The sequence below is a fragment of the Eptatretus burgeri genome, chromosome 2 (genome assembly GCF_056783735.1).
Source record: "Eptatretus burgeri isolate ZD-2024b chromosome 2, Ebu_testis_v1, whole genome shotgun sequence".
Taxonomy (NCBI): domain Eukaryota; kingdom Metazoa; phylum Chordata; class Myxini; order Myxiniformes; family Myxinidae; genus Eptatretus; species Eptatretus burgeri.
Window position 1 is genome coordinate 117,521,820 of NC_140962.1, and position 27,213 is coordinate 117,549,032.

The 27,213-nt window shown below is 42.1% G+C and overlaps 1 protein-coding gene across 1 annotated transcript in view; it reads right to left on the reverse strand.

Annotated features, from left to right (window-relative positions):
- Nucleotides 1-244: 244 nt before the first annotated feature.
- The window catches only part of LOC147032907 (RNA-binding motif, single-stranded-interacting protein 3-like), a 192,516-nt gene continuing 165,547 nt past the window's right edge, over nucleotides 245-27,213 (reverse strand). Inside the window, exons 12-14 of the mRNA XM_085870933.1 lie at nucleotides 20,606-20,689; nucleotides 6,912-6,993; nucleotides 245-2,646 (exon numbers count right to left, since the gene is read on the reverse strand). Coding sequence (XP_085727059.1) covers nucleotides 6,919-6,993; nucleotides 20,606-20,689 — 159 coding nt within the window. The 3' untranslated portion in view covers nucleotides 245-2,646; nucleotides 6,912-6,918. The remainder of the gene's footprint in view (nucleotides 2,647-6,911; nucleotides 6,994-20,605; nucleotides 20,690-27,213) is intronic.

A 27,213-nucleotide genomic window follows, 5' to 3' on the forward strand; every position in this document is an offset into this window, starting at 1 on the left:
TGATTAGCCAGGCCTGAAGGTGGCAGGAAATTGTAATTAGTTCATGGGTATGGCAATATCTTGCTTACTCTAAACAAAAGACACCATAGGATCTTAAACATCCAACAATGAATACTTGTTTTGACAAATACTGGAAACTTAGTGCAACCACCTGCCCTTTACACTCAACAATAAACATTGGTACAGCTATCAGGTTAATAAATCAAAATCAACAACACGTCAAAAAGTATGAAAAGTATGCAAATCAGGAATCGAGTTCATTTTTATTTCAAGGAACTGTAGGACAGAACATTGCTCTTAGCCTCCTGAGCTTTGTGCTGCCAACAGGGAGCGCTCTGTGAGCACGAAACAAATAGGAAGCAGATTTCTGCGATCTTAATAAATATACATGCCGGGGCAACTTCTGACGTACAAAATCAAAGTTCTGTTGAATTTTACACTTGCTCAACTCTCCCAACTCTCTTGGAGCCCATATTTTGTCGAAAAAGCCCTTGTGCAAAAACCTCTATTTGCAGCTTGACTTAAAACGGGGAAAAAAACTAATCACCTTTCCCCACTTTTTAATTTCTTCCACTTTTCCCATCCCCAAGCAACAGCGACAGGAAAAAGAAGAAGAAGAAGAAGAAGAAGAAGAATGCTCCTTCACGAAATATGAAACTTCAATATCAATGCCTCAAACCATCTATAGATTTAGGCATTGGACCTGTTAACATGTGTAGCTGTGAAATGGGCTGGCATACCCTCCCAGTGAGGTAGCTTTGCCATGGGTGAGGATTGAGGAAGAGCTGTAACTAAATTCTGACATTATCAAGATCGCTAGGGTAACATGATTTCATTTAGGGTACACAAAGTGGTGAAAGATGGACCGAAGAGTGGATCCATATGACTGGGTGTGACAGAATGCTGGTGCGAGGTAATCCAAACTGAAATATCCCATATTACGTTACAGCTTGTGATGGCATCCTGTGTCTAAATTGTGTTCTGTAACCATTTCTGTGCACATAGAGAGTTCATAGTCTGACAACTGGAAAAATACTGCAGTGAAAAGAACATTCACCCTCCCACCTGAAAAAAAGAAAAAAAAATCCTCCGCCCCACTGATAACAGCACAATGTGGTCCCACCAAAGGTAAAAGTGTAAAATGTCAGCAAGGAGATTAAAGCTTTACGCACATTAAAGTGCTGTCGTAATCTTTGGCTGCACTCGGCAGACACACGTGTCACAAACAGCAGGAGTAAGTGCTCTTTGTCCATAATGCTCTCCTGCCAGGAATCCTGCACATCCTTAGCAGAGCACAGATAAAGCTCAGAGAAGAAACCTCACCTGATGATATTCCAAAGACGACGTAGTGTGATTTTCTTTGACAATCAAATTTACAAATCTACATAAACACTCAATATGGTTTCTCAAATCATGTACGAAATAGCCAAAATCTAATAAAGATATAAAAAAAAATTTGATCGCAACATGAAATGGTTGTTTCTTTCTTGTAAAGAATTTCAGTGTTCCTATATTCAGCCAATTTACACAGTACATTTTATCTACGTTCCAGATAAAAACATTCTAGCTGTCATACAGCCAGTGGGCAATTTGTGATTTTGGATGCTTGCGAAAGAGCTGTTATTCACCTGTCCTCGGCACAAGTCTCGGTTAATTAAAATTCTGGATAAGGATCGATTAAACCAATAAGTTGAATTTTGATGTGTTGGCTTTGTTTCTGTTATTAATCGTGCTGGTTTAAAACTCAATGTGAGCACGCACACCTTTGTTCCTGCATAAAAAAAACACAACGAGCATTTTAAAGGTCCCATATAAAGATTTGCAAAGAAACTTTTCTTCTGAACTTAAAAAAAGCTTTAAATCATCACACAAGAAATAAAACCTCAAAATGAGTGGTTAGGTCCTTAGCCCAACTCCAAAACGTTAAGCACTCCTAATAACTATTCTTATCTAGCTAGTATTTTGACGCAATCCATGAAAAACCGTTTGCAAAATGTAAAATCAAAATGTCATAAAATAATCTTAAATCTAAAAACAACAAAAAAAAAAAATTAGAAAAACAAAATGCTTGGAATTATTCACAACCCTTCAGCATTGGCAAAGGAACGTCCAAGACAAGTTAAAACTCACTACTTTGGCAAAGAACCCGATACTTTTGCTCTTTAAAAAAAAACAAAAACAAAGAGAGAACCAGTTCTCACTCAAATTCATCCTTCTGAGTTGCTCAGGAAAAACAGCTGGCCTGTAGTGGGTGGTTAGTTTACAAGACACCCACTATATGGCTTTTCCAAGGAGTTCTCAATGTAACATCTGCTTTGTATATACAATCAGACTCGATTTGTTGTCAAATCCAAGTGCCTTGCATTCACGTTTAGAACACACACCAAGATGGACTATATACTTCAGCGTCAAAGCACAAGGCACAACGTTGCCCTTCCGTGGCGCATTTCCAGTACTGCTACAACAAAAAGCATGATAATTTAGTCACAAGGAAATGCAAAGCTAAAAGCATTGAGGAAGAAAGGGGGGGGGGGTGGGGGTAAGAACTGCACTGCAAAGGCAAGAGAAGAGAGAGAAAAAGTAACAATGAGAAACGGTTTTCAAAGTTGAAACTTCATGAAGACTTCAGATTTTCCCACCTGCGAACTGCAAAACAAACAACAAACAAACCCAACAACAACAAAAAAAAAACAGTCAAAAATATTGTTTTGACCAAAAGGCCAAGGCCATCTATCATGTAATATGAGGGTGGTTAAAACTTGACATAGACTTTTGTTTACGAGTCAAGAGTAATATATGGTGATTAATAATTATTGAAAGAATTTCTCTTTATCATTTTGGAAACCAATACCCATGAATTACCCTACAATTCCTGCTTTAATGCATGAGCTGAAAATGATGATGGAGGCAAATTATATACAAAGATGTCAAAGATGGTGGAACAGCAAAATAATTACGAAAATCCTAGTTGAAGACAATATCAAGCATGTGGACATTTACAGACAAATGGCTATGCAGCATGGTGATAGTGGCCCGTGAAGGACATCTGAACTAAAGAGCACTTTCGGGGCAAGGGCTTTTTGACGAATGAAGCTATTAAGAAAGAAACGCTGCAATGGCTACGTAAATGATCAAAATAATTATACACTGAAGGCGTACAAAAATCTTCCATTCCGACAGGAGTTTATGTCCAAAGCAGGAGAATACCTTCAAAAGTAAAAATCAATGTTAATGTAATACACAGGGTGTGCACAAAAACGTTAAACAGCTTTTAAATGCTTGTAACTGTAAGGAGTTTTTAGTCCTATGATTATGAGACTGGTGTCGTAAGAAAGTGCAACTCAAAAAGGTTCTGATTAGATTCTTATATTTTTCCAGGTTGATCGATTGATGAAAATGTCTCAGCTTATAGTACAGTAGAAATTGACATGTAAATAGCCCAACCCAGACATTTTCGATCATAACCGTTTCTGGTGCTAAATACTTTACATGATTGTCTTGTATCTGCAGAAAAAATTCTCATAAATTTACACATGGGGAACCCTGTTTTTTATCAGGTAAAAGTACGTAACCTGTTACAAAACTTTAAATAATGCGTTTCCAGGTTTAAATGTTGAATATTTAAATTTACACAGGTTTAAATAATGATTCACAAATACTGTAGGGTATGATATAAAATGTTGTGAATACTTTCTGATAAATATAAAATAATAAAATTAATAACTGTTACTAATTACTGGAACATATTTATTTTATAAAATGTAATTATTTAATTAAAAATATGTAAAATTTATCTTCATATGTTCAGGTATGTTTGTAGAAATAAGTGTAGACACTTGATTTTCATGATCATATGGGACACATTATACACCATTTTGTTCCAAAATCTACCAGTATTATGATTTAATCCAATAATGTTTAATTGAGTAATTATTTTATAATTTATTAGGTTTTTTTTTACCCCTACCCCTTTCACTTATAGGCCACCATAGCTCAAGTGCACAGGATTTTGACAGGAAGTCACAGTCGATGAGTCAGAAATTATGTAAACATGCACCAACCGATTTGTAATGCTGTACTTCAAATCTGTCTAAAACAGTTGTTTTGTAGATAAAATCAACAACAGGTGTTTATTTCCCTTTGACTTCATAACATGTAGACTATTTGTAACAATAATAAAAAAGATCTTCTTGTTGTTGCTCAATTAACTTAACATTATCACCAATGTTTTACAGTGTGTGATAATAGGGGATTAATTATTTGAGTCATATGGAACATGCTCCACATTCCATTATTTAAACGGCATAGCAGCTTTAGTGTTTGGTATATCCTTCCATCCATCCATCAAAAATAAAGAAAAATAACCTTTCTAACCCTCTGTGAGGGGATAACCAGTCGCAAGTTGGCGTTTGCAGTTTTGCCACGTGTGCCCACATACTCATGCACACAAACAGACCTTTATTATTATTTTTTTTAACTGCATCGCTTTCTTCAGACGTGGGTACGATGTTTTTTTTTAATGTACGATGGCCCATAAGTGACAAAATGTAAGTTATAGAGTGACAAGCCGGTAGGCGACATAGGTGGTCGCTATATAATTGCATACTAGTCATAGTTTTTGACGGATCAGGCTGAAATTTTTTGACAAAGAGGTTGATTATAGTGCGCATAAAAGTGTGGAAACTGATTTTTGATTTTCGAAAAAAATAAAATATATATATATTTCAGGATTTTTTCAAAAATTTCAAAGCCCCGTTGCTCGGCTCGGCAACGGTGGCGTCCATAGCAACGGTGATCAAAAGCATACAACTAGATCCTGGTATGAACCTACCAGTCAAGTTTCATCAAAATCGGTTGACTCCTCTGGCCTCCAGAGCTGTCCATTACATACATACAGACAGACGAAAAACCTGAGAATAACGGTAGTCTAGCGACCACCCAAAAATTACTAACTATAAATCTCACTCAAATAATCAAATAAACATGTTAAAATGGTGTTATTATAAGTCTATCTGTCAGTGTAAATCTAGATTTCTTTTTGTTGATTGTCCTTTTAACTTATATACCAACTTTCCATTTATTACTGTGTAATATTTTGATATGCAGAAGAGTGTGTCTATTTAAGTACAGTCCTGTACAGTTTTATGTTTACATTACCTTTGTCTTGTTGTTGTATCTTCTAATAAACTGTTTGCCTATTTGTTGCAGATTATAATTTGACAATCATGGCTGCCCCAAGCAAAGATGTTTGTGCAATCTGTTTGTGCAATTTATGCAATGGTGCCAGTGTCAGCGGTAGAGTTTTGGGTCAGAAAAGACTTTCAACGCTGATACAGGCTTCCGAAGACCATCAAGATGTGTTCCATCTCAAACTATCATCTTCAGACAAACATTATGTACATGATAATTGTTACAAGAAATACACCTAACAACGAACCATTGCACAAGCTTTTAATACTGACATTTCCGACAAGGGAAGGGACTCTCCTGTTTCTACATTGAGATTTGTGTCTTGCCCACATAACTATCAAACACAATGCCTCAGATGTGCAAAGGAACTTAACTTTGGTGCTGCTCAGCATCGCCCAGAATGATGCTCTCAGATCAGTGGTGTTGAGATAATTATCAGGGGTAAAAAAGTACTATCAAAGAAAGCTTACTAAATATATGTGAAAAGAGAACTGATACGTTTGTCATAAATGTCAAAGCAAGGATAATATTTTCAGAAGATATTCATGCTGTTGAGGCCAAATATCATCAAGTGGGCATGCAGGAATTTATGTCTGGTGGAAACATTTCATATTTTACAGATGATCCAAGAAATGTCTGAAACCTCAACACAGTCAATGATGAGGCATTCAGTAGTCTCTGTGCGTGGTTCATTTTGGGGTGTGATGTACTATTGCGTAAAATTGGATGGAAACTTTTTCAGTGTGACATGTTTAGTCTGTCAATGTTGTACCAGTTAATGCTATGTTAAAACATTACTGTGGGCCTGGAGTTTGAAAAGTAGATACAACTATCCACTTTATGTGATATGTTATCATTGCTGTAGGTTTATAAATATGTATATGTATTATAATTCAGGGTGTGCTAAACAGTACATTACAACTCAGGGTGTGCAAGTCTAGAAGGTGAAACATTACCGATCCCTACATTTGACTTAAATTTACACCATTATGAGAAATTCATAAATATGTGAAGATTTGTATGGCACGTACTTGTTGCAAGATTCAGTGCAACATTTTTTTTAAGTACAACTTTCTCAATCAAGCATATATTAGCCACAAACTTGGTTCAGGAACACAATATATTGTATGTTTGTGTTTGCCTCTAATTTTATTGACAAACTTGTGCATAGAAAGTGTTTACTGAACAGAACTTATACATTATGATGCCCCATTGGCAGAGATTTTGAAATTTCCCCCAAAAACGTATTTCCCCACGAGTGAATTTGTGAGAATTTTTTTGTGGACATTTCAACTCCTAATAGGTGTTTAAAACACAAATATGGTTATTATCAAAAATGTCAGTCATTGTCAATTTCTACTGTACGATAAGTGAAGAACAAGGTGTTTACCGTGGAAGAATATAAAAATACTAATCGGTAGTTATCATTTTAAGACATTGTATAACCAAGTAGCCTGATCATAAAACGTTTTGACTTGTTCTTTAATCAAACAACTTAAAGCAAAAAGGTTAGAGGTATTTAAACTGTGTAATGTTTTATTGGACACCCTGTACATAAAGCTTCGCAATGAATTAAAGAAGTTACGATTTGCAGTTGGGTCTATAAATGTAAGCAAAAGTCCAGGTCATACTTGAACAACCCTTGTAAAAATTCCCATTCAAAACTGCAATACTTAAAAAGCTGAAATTGTCAAAAATTGTTAAGTACTGGAAATATGCACCTCACGATCATTTATTTTGGTAGTGGTATGGGTTGTGGTCTGGTACATTGGCTTGTTGGCTGCACTGTTGACCCTCAGCATCCTGAAAGACAGTTAAATCATTTTCACTACTGAACCACTTTGCGTTCACAGAAATTTTTGTATACAACCAGCAATTTTGTATACAACCATTTTGTATACAACCATCTCAAATAATAGCCTCAGATATTAACAAAAAAACACAAGCAAGCTGACATCCATCTGCACCTTGGGGAAGGAGAAAATCTCACAAACAGATGTGGTGTCTACTAGCATCTCAAAGGCCATGGAGAAGAGCGTTACAAGATAAAAAATTAAGTGGGGCATTTGCAGGTGGAAAAATAGGGGGACAACGGAGCAGACATACCAGATGGCTTGGAATTTTAAAATCATAAAAGGAGAAGGTTGGACAATGGTCGGCCCCAGAGGATTTAGGAGGCATGATGATGTAAGACGAGAAAAAAACAGATGAGAGAAAGGAAAAAGAAAGGGGAGAAGTAGAGAACCTCAGACTAAAAGCTTTGAACTTATCAGCAACAATGTGTAATGGGTGTGTTTTCCATTGTCTCTCCCTTCATTGCAACACAACAGCTACTCACACAGTCGAGAAGCATGTTCCAATGCAGTGTGCAAACGTCCTGCATGCAATTGTGAAATTATTATAATTATTTTGTGTGCAGCTTGTTGCTGCTGGTTGCATAATTGCTAGGAATGTGGCTGTGCCACTGATGCAGTTCCTCCTGTTACCAGTAAGCTGGTACTCATTTTGCCGACCTCGGAAGGATGACAGGTTGAGTCAACCCACCTGGTGTTATTTAATGGCGCGAAGAGGGCTCAAACTCAAGACCCGATGATATGAAGCCAGTCACCTTAACCGTTAAGCAAACACCAAGCTTAATTGTGAAATAAGGAATGCTAAGAAAGGATATAGCAAGGTGGAGGATGCCAAAAAGTGATTAGCTTTGAACCAGTTAAGCTGTGTGCTCAATCTTAAAAGGCTGTAGATTATAGTGAATATGAGGAGTTATGGAGAATGCATCTCAATATGACTGAATGCAGCAACTATTTACATTTTAAAAGAAAGATCAACATATTTATGAACACTAGTACGTGCCCGTAAAAAAAATAAATAAATAAATATTCAAACCACGAGCAAGAAACAACAACCACACAGGCCATTTCTTCACGCTCGCGTGCCCGTACGTGTGTGGCCCGGAAGTTCGCATTTCGCAGTTACGATTATTCGCAATTTAGTTTTAATGGCCAATTATTCAATTAGCGCCAACGTGTTTTGCCTTTTCGCAATGTCATCGCAAGGAAAAACAAAAAGAGAAGAGAAGAGAGAGAAATTTTTTTTTACTTCCTGGTTCGGAGCATACCAGCTCACTCTGATGTTACCGAAATTTATGCACCGTCTAATATGAAAACGATCATAACTTGGGGCATTGTATTTATCTATAAATGCGCATAAGAAATCGAGAAATTATTAGAACACACGAAGTCATCACTCTCCAGAAGCAAGTACGTTGTAACCCATAATGGGGAACGCGGCTGAGGTTCCCTTCCCCCATCGGCCACGCCCACGCAACAACGTGTCTTGTCATTAGTTGGTAAATAAATGGCCATAACTTGGGAGGCACTTGTCCGATTAATATCAAACCTTGAAAAGGCACATCCTCAGGTCCCTAGCAATATATCTGGCAAGTTTCAATTAGATCGGACCAGTGGTTGTCGAGAAACAGCAGACACACACACACACACACACACACACACACACACACACACACACACACACACACACACACACACACACACACACACACACACACACACACACACACACACACACACACACACACACACACACACACACACACACACACACACACACACACACACACACACATTGCTGGAATTATAGATAGATGTATGAATCGACAAGTACTGCAATCATGGTTTTAAAAATTGTCTCAGCTCATGAAATTGCAGAACAGAGGACAACGGGTCAACATAAATTGGGGCAAAGGGAAACCAAGAGGACAAACACAGCAAGGGAAAAATAATTCCAAGGACTCGGTGGGGTAAAATACAGAGGTACAAATAGGAGAGATCACGAGATGGTGGTCGGCAGCAGACTTGGTGAGAAGGGCATGACATGACAGAATCGGTAAGATGATTCCACATGCAAGAGAATAAGGGGATGAAAGAATAGAGGTGAAGGTTAATCATAGACTTGAATGATATGGACTTGGTTGGGGGAGAGGAGAAAGGGCTTGGTGGATAAGTGGAGGGTGGTAGCAGGACTAGAAAGGAGGCAACTAAAGAATGCAAGGCCAACACCAACCTGCTTGCAGTGAGCAAGAAGCAGGTCCTGATTATTGGCTTCCAGTTCTGAGATGCCATTGACTTGCAGATCCTTTGACGACTCAGCCTCGAGGAGGTTGGGGGGCATTGGTGGGGGCGGGGGGGGCAGTGAGGTTACAGTGCCACCAGGCCACCCTGGGGAGCCGTATACCAAGGCACTTCAAATGAAGGCATTCAACACTTAATCTGAAAATGGATGAGGAAGGACTTGGATATTTCTGAACCCTGTGATGTTTCTGAATTGGTAGCAAGCTTTGGAGGCCAGCTTGTTGAATGATCTCTCCAGGTCAAGTCAGAGTTGATGGTGAGTCCCAGGTTTGTGTTCCAGAGCCTACCTCTCCCAGAAGGTGGCCACAAAAATAAATTAGAAGGGCACTCGGTGGAGCGCATACCTCCGCCATGTAATGCCTGATCCATGATAACATATCGGGCCCAATACATTTTTGAAATATCATGCTATACAGTACTCTTAATGCTGAAGAATCACTTTAAAAATTAAATAATTCTCGAATCCAGATATGGATTCGGATATTCACCAAAATCAAATCGATTTGTCCTTGCTACACATCCAAACTGTCCACTAAGTTTCGTCCAAATCCTCCAGACACAACTTTTTGAGATATTGTGCTATATATCATTTTAGCCCTATCTCTCAATGGTGAAGAATCACTTAAAAATTATCAGATCTGGATCCGGATTCGGATCTTCACCAAAATTGAATAAATTCTTCCTTGTCACACACCCGACATGTCCACCAAGTTTCATACGAATCCTCCGTCCCAAACTTTTTGAGATATTGTGCTATATATCGTTTTGGCCCAATCTCTCAATGGTGAACAATCGTTGAAAAACTTCTAGTCGTCGGATCCGGATCCGGATCTTCACCAACATCTAATCAGTTCGTCCTTGTCACACACCCAACCTGTCCCCAAAATTTCATCCGGATCCGTCTCAACTTTTTGAGATATTCTGCACACAAACAGACAGAAAGTGGTGAAAACATAACGTCCTTCACCTTCGGTGGTGGAGGTAATAAGGAGATATATTAGTTAGTTCTCATAGATAAACAGTGTGTGTCAGACTTTCTTCCACTAAGATATGTATTTCAAGTATATGACGAGTTACTTAAATTTGTTCTTGATTGGAAGGGAGTGATGCCACCACATTCATCCTGATGGAGTGAGGAGCAGTCCTGAAAAGGGTGGAGTTGTCTCCAAAAAATGTATGAATTTTCCAGTGACAAAAAGGTCAATTGTATCTCAAGAATAGGATTGGTTTCAGAAACATGATACCTTGAGCAATGCCAGCCTCTAAATGGTGGAGCAAGAGAGAGAATGCAATCCAAGGCAACCTGCTGCTTGCAAATGCGGAGGAAATCTGAAAGCTGATCCAGGAGGGGTTCATGTATAACATCAATTCATAGTTTAGAAAGCAGGGCAAGATGCCAGGCATTATTAAACACATGGCAAATGTCTCGTGATGCAGCCCTGATTTCATATTTAAGATTCATGGTGTCTATCCATTGTTGACAGAGAGGTGGCAGCCTGTCCAAGGTGGAATGACCTGGGTGGAAGCCAAACTGAAGATCAGATTTGGAGAAAAAGCCAAGTCTTGTGATGCAATGATTGATTCCAGTGCTTTGGCACCTCTTTTGAATTGGCATAACATTGGCACATTTACGTGATGCAGGCAGGTGGCCCTCAGAACAAGACCTGTAAAAGAGCAATGGAAGCAGATAAACAAGTCTTGAGGATTAAAGCACTGATGCAATGAGGTTGAATAGCAGTGGAGGAGTGAATTATGGCCAGGAATTTTTCCACCTTTGCAGAAGTGAAGCGCAAATGCTAGGGGGAGTTTTAAGTGAAGGAGGAGAGGGGGACGGAAGGATGAATACAAGAAGAGAGGGATTTGAGACATTGCCCTTTGAAACAAAGGCAGACTTAATGTACCCAGCCTTATTGAGAGAAGTGTCTACTCTGACTCTGCCACTCAAGAGTGAAGAAACAGATGAGGTACATGCACCAGGGATGGACATAATAAATAACTGACACCAATTTATCATGGATCATGAGAGACCAGGATGATCCAACCTGAGATGAATCTGAAGTTGAGCTCTGGGATATCAGAGGACTGAAACACAGTGATTGCAGGCAAAAGGAATGACGGGTTCCTTTTGGTGGGGTTTACTCGGAAGAAAAGGAAACCTCTTACTACTACTTTAATGACCCAAATGATTCCCATCTTGTTGCATTGGCCAGGGAATGTTTTTAATTGTCTTTCACATATGGGCTTACCAGGCCATGCATTTGACTTAAGGTGGTAGGAATTTTGCCAGGGTTCCAGTGATAACACACCTACTCTTAGGGAAAGAATCATGGGATATTTAGCATCCACCATCAACGAGTGCAGGAAGAAGGGAACTCCGGCTTAATGTCATGCCCTCTGATGGATGACACACTGATGCATCACCCTGAATGCGAAACACCAGGGTGACAGTTTATAGCTGTGTTGACATTTGATCCAAGGCTGGAGAGCTGAAAGGTGAGTGTGCACACTTTGAAGCTATCCTGCTTGCCACAAAAAGGCAATCTGCTGTCTGGTGGATTGCCTCATTGCACAAATTATTGCACCAGGGACAAGGTGGCAAGAGGTTTGAAGGAATGAACTGATGAAAGAGGGAGAAAGAGCATGTTGAGAAATGAATTCCAGGCATCGTTTATGTCGAGGAATGAAGAGATGGTCAATGCATCTGTGAAAGAGATGATACACTGCAGGCCAGATAAATCTGTTTGATTATATGCTTGTTGTTCGCTGAAAAAAGGGGGGAGAGAGAGAGAAAGAGAGAGAGAATGAAAGATAGAGGGAGAGAGAAAGAGACAGTGACAGGGACAGAGACAGAGAGAGACAGAGAGAGACAGAGAGAGACAGAGAGAGACAGAGACAGAGACAGAGACAGAGACAGAGACAGAGACAGAGACAGAGACAGAGAGAGAGAGAGAGAGAGAGAGAGAGAGAGAGAGAGAGAGAGAGAGAGAGAGAGAGAGAGAGAGAGAGAGAGAGAGAGAGAGAGAGAGAGAGAGAGAGAGAGAGAGAGAGAGAGAGAGAGAGAGAGAGAGAGAGAGAGAGAGAGAGAGAGAGAGAGAGAGAGAGAGAGAGAGAGAGAGAGAGAGAGAGAGAGAGAGAGAGAGAGAGAGAGAGAGAGAGAGAGAGAGAGAGAGAGAGAGAGAGAGAGAGAGAGAGAGAGAGAGAGAGAGAGAGAGAGAGAGAGAGAGAGAGAGAGAGAGAGAGAGAGAGAGAGAGAGAGAGAGAGAGAGAGAAAGAGAGAAAGAGAGAAAGAGAGAAAGAGAGAAAGAGAGAAAGAGAGAAAGAGAGAAAGAGAGAAAGAGAGAAAGAGAGAAAGAGAGAAAGAGAGAAAGAGAGAAAGAGAGAAAGAGAGAAAGAGAGAAAGAGAGAAAGAGAGAAAGAGAGAAAGAGAGAAAGAGAGAAAGAGAGAAAGAGAGAAAGAGAGAAAGAGAGAAAGAGAGAAAGAGAGAAAGAGAGAAAGAGAGAAAGAGAGAAAGAGAGAAAGAGAGAAAGAGAGAAAGAGAGAAAGAGAGAAAGAGAGAAAGAGAGAAAGAGAGAAAGAGAGAAAGAGAGAAAGAGAGAAAGAGAGAAAGAGAGAAAGAGAGAAAGAGAGAAAGAGAGAAAGAGAGAAAGAGAGAAAGAGAGAAAGAGAGAAAGAGAGAAAGAGAGAAAGAGAGAAAGAGAGAAAGAGAGAAAGAGAGAAAGAGAGAAAGAGAGAAAGAGAGAAAGAGAGAAAGAGAGAAAGAGAGAAAGAGAGAAAGAGAGAAAGAGAGAAAGAGAGAAAGAGAGAAAGAGAGAAAGAGAGAAAGAGAGAAAGAGAGAAAGAGAGAGAGAGAGAGAGAGAGAGAGAGAGAGAGAGAGAGAGAGAGAGAGAGAGAGAGAGAGAGAGAGAGAGAGAGAGAGAGAGAGAGAGAGAGAGAGAGAGAGAGAGACATGCACACTCAACCACTTCCAAGAGGACCTAATGTGAGGAGCTAAGAAGGGCTTAGGAAGAGCATGGGTATGTGGGAGTAGACGTAGACATAAAGTCAAGCTAACACTATACTCTGGTAAGTATACAGTGCATTCGAAATGTATTCACACCCCTCAACTTTTGTTACATTTTGTTTTCTTTCAACCTGAATTTAAAATGGATTAAACTTAAATTTTTTGTCACCGATCTGCACAAAATACCCCATGATGAGAAAGTGAAAACATGTTTTGAGAATTTTCAAATTAATAAAAAATGAAAAGCTGAAATGTCTTGTGCCAATAAGTATGCTGACCCCTGAATCAATACTTTGTAAAAGCCCCTTTGACAGTGATTACAGCTTCGTGTTTTCTTGGGTATGTCTGTATCAGCTTTGTACATCTGGATTTGGGGATTTTCTCCCATTCTTCCTTGCAGATTTGCTCAAGCTCTGTCAAGTTGGATGGGGAGCGTCGATGAACAGCAATCTTCAAATCATTCCACAGATTCTCAATGGGATTCAAGTCTGGTGTTTGGCTGGGCCACTCATGGACATTCACGTTCTTGTTCTGAAGACATTCCAGTGTTGCTTTGGCTGGATGCTTGGGGTCATCTTCCTGTTGGAACGTAAATCTTCACCGCAGTCATTTGTTTTGTACTCTGAAGCAAGTTCTCCTCAAGGATTGGACTGTATTTGGTTCCATTCATTGTTCCTTCTATCCTTACAAGTTCCTCGACATCATTGTTCCCTCTACATCAGCATAGTATGATGCTGCCACCCCCATGCTTCACGGTAGGGATGGTGTTAGATGTGTGATGAGCTTTGCTCCGTTTCCGCCAGGCGTGCTGCTTTGCATTCAGGCCAAATAATTCAATTTTCATCTCATCGGAGGACCACAGAATCTTGATCCTCATGCTCTCTGAATCGTTCACGTGCCTTTTTGCAAACTCCAGGTGTGCTGTCATGTGCCTTTTTCTCAGGAGTGGCTTCCATCTGGCCACTCTCCCATAAAACCTAGATTTGTGAAGTGTTGCAGAGATTGTTGTCCTTCTGGCAGGTTCTCCCATCTCAGCCAAGGAACTCTGTAGTTCTGTCAGAGTGGCCATTGGGTTCTTGGTCACCTCCCTGAACACGGTCCTTCTTGCCCGGTTGCTCGGTTTGTTTGGATGGCCAGCTCTGGGAAGAGTCTGGGTGGTTCCATGTTCTTTATAATTAACTTGAAAAAAAGTTCTTAAAACATGTTTTCACTTTGTCAGTATGGGGTATTTTGTGTATATTCGTGACAAAAAATTTAAATTTAATCCATTCTGAATTTAGGCTGAAACACAGCACAACAAAATGTGACAGAAGTCGAGGGGTGTGAATACTTTCTGAAGGCACTGTAGGTTGGAAGTCCAACATATTGGATAAGGCATAAAGTTTCACAAAAGGACTTATCTGGAACATCATCCAAATTGGTTTAAGGATCGATGCCAAGTCAATTTAAATGGTGGCACTTGAAATACATTACAAATTAAGAACAGACTGGATTATATCACTTCGTTTGCAAATGTACAGAATAAACTGTCATTTTGTTCATGACGTATAGCATAGTAATAGCATGTCTATCATGGAAGGAATGTCTTAAGCCCCTACACTCGATATGGATGGGAAGCAGCCCACAGGGATAAATTGGCTACAAAGAATACCCAGGGAATAAGCCATTTTTTTGTACTGTTGATATTTCGATATACTGGGACACCATCTCCCCAGCAACCCTCCCTAAATTATATTGCTGTTTGTTGCACCAAGGTGATAATTAGATTATGAGGTGTGATTGATCACAAACTACTGCTCTTTGCACTGAAGTAGTTGTATTGAAGTTGCTACATCAGGACGGAATAAATTCGGAAGGAGAATTTTTTTTTCAAGTCACAAACTTCAAACATGAAAACCCAAACAGAAAGAGAGAGAGAGAGAGGAGTGGAGGGAATAGAAAAGGAGGGAAGGAAACACTGAAACCTGTGAGCGAGATGGTTGTGATCGGAAGGATAAATGGCTGGGGTAATAAAGATTGTGGGTAAGAATGTGGAATGACATTAGACAAGAGGAATCCACACTCACATTTGAGCTGGCTACTGTCTAATCTCGATTTGAATCCCACCCAGCTATAAAACTGCCGCCTTGGTGTTTCACATGCAGGGTGATGCATCAATGAGTGTGCTGTCCTTCGGAAGCATGATAAGGTGGAGGACCAGTGTGCTCGCACTGGTTGTTGATGGACGTTAAATATACCTTGATGTCATTCGAAAAGAGTAGGTGAGCTATCCTGAGCATCCTGGCAATATTCCAAATTCCTGCATTAACCAATAGGAGAAAGGGGAAGCACTGTGTCAGAGGCACAGCCGTAGCCAGTAAAGTTGCAACACACAGCATGGTACTGCACATGAAATGAACGACCAATAAAAAAGGTTAAAAGCTAGAAAACAAAATCTAAACAAGAAAAAGAGCAATCAGAGATCGCAGACCCTCACCAGGACTTGTTTTGTGTGGTGTTTGTGCAGTTTTGTGTCGTGCTTTTTGTGGCATTTGTGCACTGGTGTGTTACATAATTAAGAGACATAACTGGATCTGCCACTTTATAACTGCTGGTAGTGATGACCGGGAACCAAGATGTCCCACTTTGATGCAACCCCGTTTTGATCGGACACCCGACCCTAACCCATTACATTTATTATCAATCAATTGAATTCAGAATGAGATTAAAATAAATTAAATTCAAATCAAAATCAAATTCAAATCAAAGTCCTGCATTGGAGTCATCAGAAGGAACCCAAACAAGCAAAACACAAAGATGGATTATCCATCAGGAGGAGCCTGGATAGGATTCGCATTTCAGGTGCTATTACTCTACTCTCAAACCCATCCAGACACAGCCAAGTGAGACTTAATAAAAAAAAAACAACAAAATAAAAAAGAACCTGGATTCAAAAAATTAAATATTTACCTTTTTTTCTGTTCTGTTTATCTTTACACCGCCCTCAAGAAGCGAAAACCGGGGTTAAGCAATTGGTTCACTTTCTCTTGTCTGTCTGTCGGCCCATCTACAGACGTCAGTTTATTATAGAGGAACAACTTACATTGAAGTAAATTCTTGAACACTGTGGAATATGAATCAGAACATGAATCAGTAAATGAACCTGCAGTTTATGAGTACTTTGGTTCTGAATTTGGCAAATTAAATGGAATCTCATCCCGTTGAGTATGCACAGAGAGGAGTGAGATAGTTGTTTTATTCTGTTCGCCTGTCTGGCCAGTCGAACAAAATTGAAAATCACTCCAAAGAGGAAACGTACTATTTTTCAGGATGTCATAAAGGGCACAAACAACAGGCATGAATGAACCAATTTAACGTGTTAAACAAGATGGTACGGTGCATCAGCAGCGGTAAACTTCCGAAATAAGTTTATGTTTTCTCTCTTTCTACACCTTTTAAAATCTTTATTTTATTTCAATTGGATGATATACTTGAACACTGGAGAACATGAATCACCTTCTTGGCACTTTCAATACCCTTCCGTTTAGCAGTACTTGGACAAAATATTACGGCATTTTACGTCATCATGACCAATCAAATTTTCCGCTTGCTCTCTCAGCATTGGGGAATATTTTGATTCAGATAAAATGGCGTCTCGTAGGAAACATACAGTACAGTATATCGTGCTTGGAAATACAATAAGCAAGAGTTTAAAAAGGCCCTTTCCATGTTTTTTCTCAAGACTGCATGGGGTAAGGTGTTCTATGAATGATGTAGTTATTTGTTCTGCTGTTAAAATACTTTTATCACTTGCTTATAACTTTGTAGGAGTTTCCTTCAAACTTTTGTGTTGATGGTGGCACAGGAAACCTTTGTGTATGCTTTAATTTTTTTTTCCTTTTCATCATGTGTCACCATATTTACTTGCTCATCTTCTATATATAATAATAAAAAGAGCTTGGTCTCGGTGTGTGTCCGTCCTGCTGTCATCCGTCCAGCCGTGTGACTATATGTCGAGTATTTACGTACAATTGGAATGTACCTTTCAACCCTTTAGATTGCTGAGACCCCTTAGACCTTTGAAGACCTCTAAGACCCTGAGGACCCTGAAGACACAAAAGACCCCGAAGACCCAAAAGACCGTGAAAACCCAAAAGAACCAGAAGACCACGAAGAACAAAAAGACCCCAAAAGTTCCAGAACACACTGAAGATACAAAAGACCCCGAAAACCCCAAACACCTGATTTCAGGCCATTTCCAAAGGCCTGATTTCCGATCATCAATTTGGTTTCAAACCAGGTCACTCTACCCTGGATATGCTGCTTCTGCTCTCCCAACAATGGATGGAGGCCCTCAATGCCAGACATGAAATCAGAGCTATATCGTATGCTTTTGACATGGTCTGGCACCCTGCCCTGCTCACCAAACTCTCTTCCTATGGTATCCAAGGCCATCTCTACTCATGGCTCGCAGACTTCTTCTCCTGTCACAGTCACCGTGTAGCCATAAATGGAGTTCTTTCATCCCCTCTTCCTGTCCAGGCTGGAGTTCCTCAAGGTAGCGTTCTGGGTCCTGTTATTTTTCTGGTTTTCATCAACGATCTCTCCGACTCTCTGGAAAATCCTCTTTATCTCTTTGCTGATGACTCTACCCTCTGCTGTACCATCTGGCATCCTTCAGACCAGCAAGCAGCAGCTTCTTCGCTCACTGCAGATCTGGGTAAAATCACAAAATAGTCCAACACGTGGAACATGTCTTTCAATCCGGACAAATCTCACACTCTCACTATGTCTCTCCAAAAGGACCGTTAAGAACACCCCCCCCACCCGCTTTCTCAATAATCCTCTGGAAGAAGTCCTTTCTTTCAAGCTTCTGGGTCTCACTATCTGCAATGATCTTTCCTGGGAAAGCCACATCTCCAATCTGGCCTCCGAAGCCAGTCGCCGACTGGGAATCCTCCGTCAGGCAAAGTGCTTCCTCGGTCCACCTGAGCTCCTGACCACATACAAAGCTTTCGTCCGCAGCCTGATAGAGTACTGCTCTCCCCTCTGGGCTGGTTCTCTTGCCTCCCACCTTTCTCGGGTTCACGCAGTGGAAACCAAGGCATTACGGATCATTGGCATCTCCCGCGATGAGGCTGAGTCTTTGGACCTCTCACTCTCTCACCGTAGGAAGGTTGCTGGTCTTTCTGTCTTCTACCATCTCTCCTGTCTCGCCCCACCCCCCCTGCTGTGTCTGCGATTCGTCCCCACCATCTTTCCACAGGGCTCTCAAAGTCCGCCAACAACCCCCTTCTGGTAAAACTACCAAAATCACAAATCACTGCTCACCTTCACTCTTTTATTCCTCCTTTTCCCCACCTTTGGAATAAACTCCCTCACTCTGTTCAATCCCATTCTTCCCTCCAGGCCTTCAAAACAGTTGTTCACCACCACCTTTTATCGTCACCCATCCAAATCCTCAATCTTTTCAACCCCCGTTAATCCACCCCAAACCCACCTCCTTTAAATTCCCTGCTTTCCTTCCTGAAAGTCCCTGTGATGTCCATCTTGAATACCCCGTGTTTCCCACCCCATCCCTCTCCCTTCCACAGATCTCCGAATGTCTCTGTTCCCCACTGTTTTGTCCTTCCCAGTTCCCACTCCCGCCCCTATTGTCTCATGCCCCCCTTGCTGTGCATTGTGTGTTAGCTCTCATAAGAGCCTCGACAAGGTATACAAATAAAAAACAAAAAGACCCTGAAGACCCAAAAGACCACGAAGACCCAAAAGACTTAAAATACACAAAACACCACAAATACCCAAAATACATCAAAGACTCTGAAGACATAAAAGACCCCAAATACCCTGAATACTCAAAGGACCCTGAAGACCCCAAAGACAAAAAGACCCAAAAATGTGACTTCAGCTCCCTAACCCCCCCCCCTATACAATCCCATATCCTTAACCCCCTCCCACAACACCCAATCTCTGTGCTACCCTCCCCCATTCTTCAAATCATCAAACCCCTCATTCCCATCTCTGTCCCCTATTTGCCCTCCCTCCCGCAAGCCAACTCTGTCATCCACTCCCCCTTTGTTCTTCAAATCCTCAACTTCCCCAAAGCCCAAGTACTCAATTCCCCTTCCAACCAATGCTCTGTTTTACCCGCCCTATTTCTTCCTGTTCGTAACAAAGTTACACAAATATACAAAGGGAACCTTGGTGCATGAGCAGGCCATTTGGCCTATCATGCCTGCGTTGTTCCTGTTCCCGTTTGTGAAGAACAATGCTAAAAGTAAATAAAGATGGAATGTTCAATTCACAATCACTTCCCCCTTTCTTCCCTTATGCTTACTATAATTCACGGACCAGTGTTTGTTTGTAGTACTAATACTCCGACAGTTGTGGGCCGATTCCATCCAGAATTGCTACATAGGATCAGCATGATCCCAATTAATGTATCGCCGTGTTTTTATCTTTTACGGTGGTCTTGGCGGGAGGGGGTGGGATGTAAATTCTCTCTGTAACTGTATATCGTGTCGCGCCGTCTCCAGGCAGGGGAGGGTATTACAAGTCTCCACCATTTACAGTGCAGTATTCTTGTCCCCATGTTTTCCAGTGCAGTGAGGTGCTTTGAATTATAAGCAGTCTGTATGATTTTGCTTCCTGCACATAACTTCATGGGTTATTTATTTATTTTGCTTACACAGAGCTGTCAGTTGCCTTTTCCACTGCCAAAATAAAGATATGCGTCAGAAGAATGTGCTGCATGCTTGGAAGAAGATCACCCATAGGGCAGGTACTCTGCGAGACTTACTGAAAATGTCAACTCTTTGTTGAGCCTCATTTTTTAGAAAATAAAAACTCAGGGGTAATCCAATGGGGTCAGGGGTTGGGAGGGTTTGTCAAAAGTGATGGGGCTGAGGAATTATACATGGCAGCATCAGCTAATCAGCTGACCTTGTCTAAGAGATAACATTTATAATTGTGCAGAAACATGAAAGTAAAGTGAATCCTGAGAAAGAAAAGGTTTCCATATTAAGCATACAATATCTTGAGATGCCACAGCCACGTGAATGGAAAAACTTGCGAGATCGGCAAATTAAGACAGGTGGGAAAATGATGAAGACTGGAAAAGTTATCTGATGCAAATATAATTTCATGAAAACAGTCTTAACAAATAAAATGTGAAGAAGTGCAATTAATAGAAAGGATAACAGAAATACAAAAATCAAACGATTTGCATGCGTTTTGTGCTGAATGCAGGAGGTCTGTGTATAAGCAATCTTCAAGAGTGTTACCTCGGATGGAACAGGTGTGGAAGGCACAGGCGTATAGGAAGTAATATACGGTGATGACACAGAGGCTCCCATTGATGCCAAGTACTGTGCAGGTAAGTGGGAAAATCAATGATGAGAAATCATATAACATCCCCACAGTTATGATTAACATGCAAAAAGTCATCATTGTGATAGGTTGGAAGAGCCCTTTAAAGATTAACAAAAGAAGAACAAGAACAAGAAGAAGAAGAAGAACTTTCTTTCCTTTTTTAGGCTTTCCTCAATGATGAGAGAATAACACTAACTGTAAATGAACTGTGAAAATCCATCCCAAAAGATCCTCAACCAAAAAATAATCATAATTGCCGATTGGATAGAATCTCAATTTGGAAGTGATATATATATATATATATATATATATATATATATATATATATATATATATATATATATATATATATATATATATATATTGTTACGGTTGTGGAAATTCACAGATCACTATTCAGGTTCCACGAAGATCAGTTATATCGATAAGTGTGTGTCCAGATTAGATTTCCCAACCAATGTCTAAAGGGTATTATTGTGTGCCGGGCTGTGCATCTTCGAGTTAGCCATTATTCTTTTCTGTCTTTAATTTCAAACAAACACACCACTCCTCAACAACATCTCAACAACCACGCCATCCCCACCACAGCGCCAACCACACTGCAACCACGACATCTCAACAACTCCCGCCCCGATATCCCTCAGAACAGGTAAACAAGAATGACGGTTGGGCAACAACCACAGAGCCAAGCTGAGCTCTGCTGGAATTTCCCCCCGCGTGCCGGGAGGGGCAGGGAAAAAGGCGTGTTCGACGATAAAAACGCGGCGTTCGCTCGGAGAAGGAGAATTGGGGAGGAGAGCGCAAGAATTGGTGAGGACACCAGGAGAATTGGTGCCATTGGTGGACTTGGTACGAGATTTGGTGGTGCCATCGGCGGATTTGGCTCTCTTCTTGGTCTCCTTGGCGTTGTTGGAGGTGGTCGAGTAGAAGCCGGAGAGGAGTCGCCAGCCGGATTGCCATTGGAGGTGCCGTTGAAGGCACTGGTGGAGTCCAGTGGAGTGCGGGCAGAGACACCGAGGGTTGCCGAACCAGGGCCCAGCGAGTCACCACGAGGGTGGCAGGTAACCTTCCCGGCCTCTCAGATCCTTGCGGTCATCCCGGCTCTGAGAAATATTAAAGGCTTACGAGCCCGGGTCTTTTCTTTCTGGGGTTTTGCATGGAAGTCTGTGGCGCCTTGTCCTTCAAATAGGATTGTTATAAGTGCATGTACATTGTACATACTGAGTAAACAACGGCTGTAGGTCTTTTTGCTCGTGTCCTGTCCCCATTCCCCCCCCCCCCCCCGATTGCTTCATTGACTGCATGCGTGTAAAATAATACCATATATATAAATGTAAAATAATGTATATATATATTGTTGTGGTTACCAGATTCGCAAACCACCATTCAGGTCCCTTAGGTGAGGTATCTCGGCAAGTATATGTGTAGTTAGGCCCAAACCCGTTGTCTAGTGGGAATACATGTCATTTATGCGAGCTGCGACTCTTCAGGATAGCCGTTTTTCTTTTACTATCTTTATTTTGGACCAACCGCCATGATTACCACCACAACCACAACATCAACCACCAACCACAACGCCGCTTCACCACAACCGCCACGACCTTCACGTCACACCTCGCAACCGTAGCATCGCCACCGTTCTTGCCCCGCTGTGGGTACCGGTGTTGGACTCGTGCAGAGGGCGCACGTTGAACAGCGTGTACAAAATCACGGATTTTGTGCTTCAAAAACGGATCAAAAACGACACATGCCCACTTTTTGCCGTCCAATCGGTGAGCGAGGGGCGATTTGGCCCCGCCTCCAGAACGATCGATATATGCAAATTTGTGGATCAAAAAGCCTTCACGCCCACTTTTTCTCGGGCCAATGGGGAGCGAGGTGAAAGGTCAAAGGGAGGGGGTCAAAGGCGAAGCTACGGGGGGATAAAAGGACCGTGTTCGTCAGTCAGGGAGTGTGGAAGTCTGGAGCCCGAAGCCTGCAGTAGCTGGAGAAGCTGAAGAGAGTCGCGAAGGGGAGAGTCGATCGGAGAGTCGGTCGGAGAGTCAAGAAGTGGAGAGGTGGAGAGTCCAGAGGCGGAGAAGCGGCAGCGGCGAAGGCAGACGAGGGGGTGCTCGCGTCGGTGCCGGCAGCTGCACGCCCGAGGGAGGCCGGCAGCGCGACCTGGCCGAGGTGGAGACGCACACCAGGGATAATAAAGATCCTCTATACCCCGAGCATCAGCAACCCCCTCCTGTTTCCCCCCGCGCTGAGATAGTGCGACCAAGGGGGCCCCTTTCCCACCCCCTGCCAGGCACTGTCCGCGAGGCCCGCGGAGTGAGGCGCCATCGCCGCTCCGCGTCTCATCACCAGACGGGTAGGCGCGACCCGGTCTCGGCCTCAGGCCCGCCTCATTCTTGAGGGATTTCTTTTCCTTGGTTTTGGGTATGTGTTGTCGGCACCGTCTGTGAAGTAGAATTGTATAAGTGTTGCCGTGTGCTCGGTAGTCGGTATTAGCTCTGCATTGTTTTCGCTTTTATATTTGCTTTTTGTGTAAATGGAATTGTGTTTTTTTCTGTGTGCATTTGGTGGAATTGTATTTGTGTGCTTTCCGTTCGTCGCGAATAAATGTGCTTTATTGTTGAACTGTTCTCCCGCTTCGCTTCGTCTTTTCCTCCATTGAATCCCCATCTTGCTTCACGTAAAGGGTTGGTAGTGGGCTGAATACGCCCGATAATTAATCGAACCGTCGAGGTCGACGATAACACCGCTCGGTTATTCTGATAGTACGGAACGGGTCGCTTAAGTGGCCCGTGTCCGAAGTCGACCTGCGGCGAGGTGCGATCGCCCGGTCTACCCTCCGCGTGGGTACTTAGGTAGGTCGGGTCGGCGAGCAACCCTATCCCACGCGGGGGCTGATTGGCTCGATCGCGGTGAGACCGAAAGGTCCACCCGTGACTGGTTCCCGGCGTTAGTCCGAGAGGGTCACGACTGGATTGTCCGTCCGGTGGGCGACGTGCCGCGATTCGAGTTACGTGGCCGTCAGCACGCCGGCGGGCGCGAAATCCGCAACAATATATATATATATATATATATATATATATATATATATATATATATATATATATATATATATATATATATATATATATATATATATATATATATATATATGTTACTTTTTAGATGGACCTCGTGTATATATACATATATATATATATATATATATATATATATATATATATATATATATATATATATATATATATATATGTGTGTGTGCATTCGTTGCTATATTATTTCATGCATTCACTGCTGGATCTTGCACCCTGTCCAGAGAGACTGCCAGATGTGTGTCTATATTTTTGGAGGTTTCGCAAGGTGCTCTACAGAGAATCAAAGCAAATCTGGGAAAAAGGGGATGCTTTAAAAAAAAGTTATAACGTTTGCATGGACCCCGGAACGATGTACCACATGGCGTGTGCACAGACGAGCAGGCAAATGGCGGATTATTTGCATTGGTTATTTCACGGGCGATTGAATTTTGTGATGTTTTCAGGGTTGTTTTGCATTAAGCTGCATCTCCTTTGTGGATAAAGTCATTATTTGAACGAATTAATATTACTTCATTAACTGCTGCGTGCACAGTGAAGACCAGCTTTAAAGTAAAAGGGACGAAATATGATATGGAGCACCAGCCTGGCCAACCGTTCCTTATCAACCATTTAATTGGAGTACTTGCACGAGTGCTTAAGCCACTTGCCGAACACCTTACAGTCGATAGTGGAATCCCGCTACGTCCTTCTGAGCGAATCGTTAACTCACTGCGGACGCTTTTGCCTGCCACGTCATTCAGAGTGAGTGGTTCGTGCTCCGTCACCCTGAGTGAGTGCTTCGTGCTCCGTCACCCTGAGCGAGTGGTTCGTGCTCCGTCAACCTGAGCGAGTGGTTCGTGCTCCGTCACCCTGAGCGAGTGGCTCGTGCTCCGTCATCCTGAGTGAGTGGTTCAGGCTCTGTCGCCCTGAGCGAGTGGTTTGTGCTCCATCGCCCTGAGCAAGTGGTTCGTGTTCCGTCACCCTGAGCGAGTGGTTCGTACTCCGTCGCCCTGAGCGAGTGGTTCGTGCTCCGTCGCCCTGAGCGAGTGGTTCCTGCTCCGTCGCCCTAAGCGATTGGTTTGTGCTCCGTCACTCTGAGCGAGTGGTTGGTGCACCATCACGCTAAGTGAGTGGTTTATGCTCCGTCACCCTGAAGGAGTGGTTCTTTCTCCATCATTCTCAGTGAGTGGTCCGTGCTCCATCACTCTGAGCAAGTTGCTGTGAAATTACACTCGATTTTTGAGCCATTTTCTGTGTTAACGTGTATTCTAAATTACTGAGCCAATTTTTTTTTCACCTGTCACAGGCAGCTTTATAAAAAGATTCATGTTTGTGAACATCTCCCTGAAACATTTTTCATGGTTTTTGGGTTCTTGCCGATATCAGCCAAGTGTGTGTGTGTGTGTGTGTGTGTGTGTGTGTGTGTGTGTGTGTGTGTGTGTGTGTGTGTGTGTGTGTGTGTGTGTGTGTGTGTGTTGTTCATAAAGCATATCTTTCTCTCTCTGTCTGTCTGTCCCATCCTTGCTCTACCCTCTCCCAATACAGTGCAGTACCCTCTTCCCACACCTCTCTCACTCTCCCCTCACATCTTTCTCTCTCTGTCTCTGAACATGTATGGATGTTGATTATGTCTGGACGGTGTTTGTCTCCAGACGTGTCCTAGCGCTGTTTGTCTCCAGCCAGCTTGGCTCCAGACGCATCCGTGCAGTGTTTGTCTCCAGATGCGTCCGGGCAGTAATTAACTCTGCACCGCACGTCTGCCTTCTCTTCCACCAACCTCACACTGTCTTCCCTTCCCCCAGCCCTCTTCGATCCCCCACCCCTCTCTCCCTCTTCCCCCTGATTTTCTCCCTCCCCCATTTTGTATTCTTGTCACTGAAGCGACGGGTTGTATTTGCGAGTGTTAAATATATGTGTATGTGGGAAAATAATAATTGTCTTGTATCTGGCCCTCATATACTTCAGACTCTCAGAAATATATATATATATATATATATATATATATATATATATATATATATATATATATATATATATATATATATATATATATATATATATATATATATATATAGTGGGAGATGGGGGATTCATCCATCCATAGATTGCGGTAAGTGGAGCATGGACCATGTCATTTGGGCAATGGCAGTGATTTCTTTGCACGATTTGGGGGGTGGGGATGACCAGGCATTGTGGGGAGTTATCCCACAAGATTTTAGAGCTCATGCTGTGAAAAGCGAGAACAAAAGGTACAAGGGGTGTATGTTATGCACTGATGTTATCGTTAACGCTGTGATGGACAAGACACACAAAAATGCACATGAAATACAATGTGTATTTCATGTTCACATTCCTTTGGTTGTACACAGTGTTTACTCCATGTTAACATCCCCCAAATGCATTCTGATGGGTTTCTGTCCTGTTGATGAATTATTCTGTTATCCATTGCAAGTCCACTTGATCTAGCTGGTCTTTATGTACGTGGCATATTGCTGCTGAATGTAACTGCAGTTGTCCCATGATGTTTCGCAGCCAGTTTTTCAGCCGACGGAGATCAGTGAATGAGCACTCTACATGGCAGGAAGTAACAGGGTAAACAAACAGTAGCCGCTTAAGTTTTCCACCTAGGAGAAAAGACACCTCATATCAGGGGACATGATCGTAAGTGCTCCCCAGACCATCAATAACAGTTTGGGGGTGGAGATTCTGTTGGAACATTTTCAACTGGACTGGAAGTGCTTCACAGTCAAGTTCAGGATGCACGCCGATGCGATTTTTGTCCACTTCAGAAGTTAACAGCGTTGTTTCCAAACACTGACATACAGCCATCCCAATAGTTGATGCTATGTTCAGTCGCTCATTTATCTGCTGAAAGGCAGTGTCCGCAATTGCAAAGAACGCTCGTCTGTCATGCTCCTCTGTACTATTAGCATGGTAAATCGGAAAGGCACCAGTGTCTTTCTTCGGGGGCCTTCTGAAACGCAGCAACTTTATGGGGTCCAGCTCATGAACTTCAATGTTGTGGTCTTACCTCAGCAACAATTGAAAAAAAAAATCCTCTGCAGTTTTCATTCTCATAAGTGCATCCTCGAGAGTTTTTGCATTGGTGAGCATTCCTGATATGGTTCGCTTTTCAGGATGCAAAGTTTTGTTGAACTCATGCAAAGGTCCTGTGACGTCCTTTGCGACTCGTAGTCCCAGATATGTCACCCCAGAGCTGAAATTCTCACAGAGGGATCGTGCTTTTACTGATGCCTCAGAGTTACTTGACTCCACCATCTCATACATGCTTTTCAAAACAGGGTCGTACTTATTGACCCAATTCTTTCACGAACCCGCTGTTGCCGGCGACAGCCAGAAAGATTAGAGGCGAATGTGTGATAGGGCATTCAGTTTAACGTCCATCCGAGGGAATACACACACATTGATTAATCACCCTGCCTGTGAAA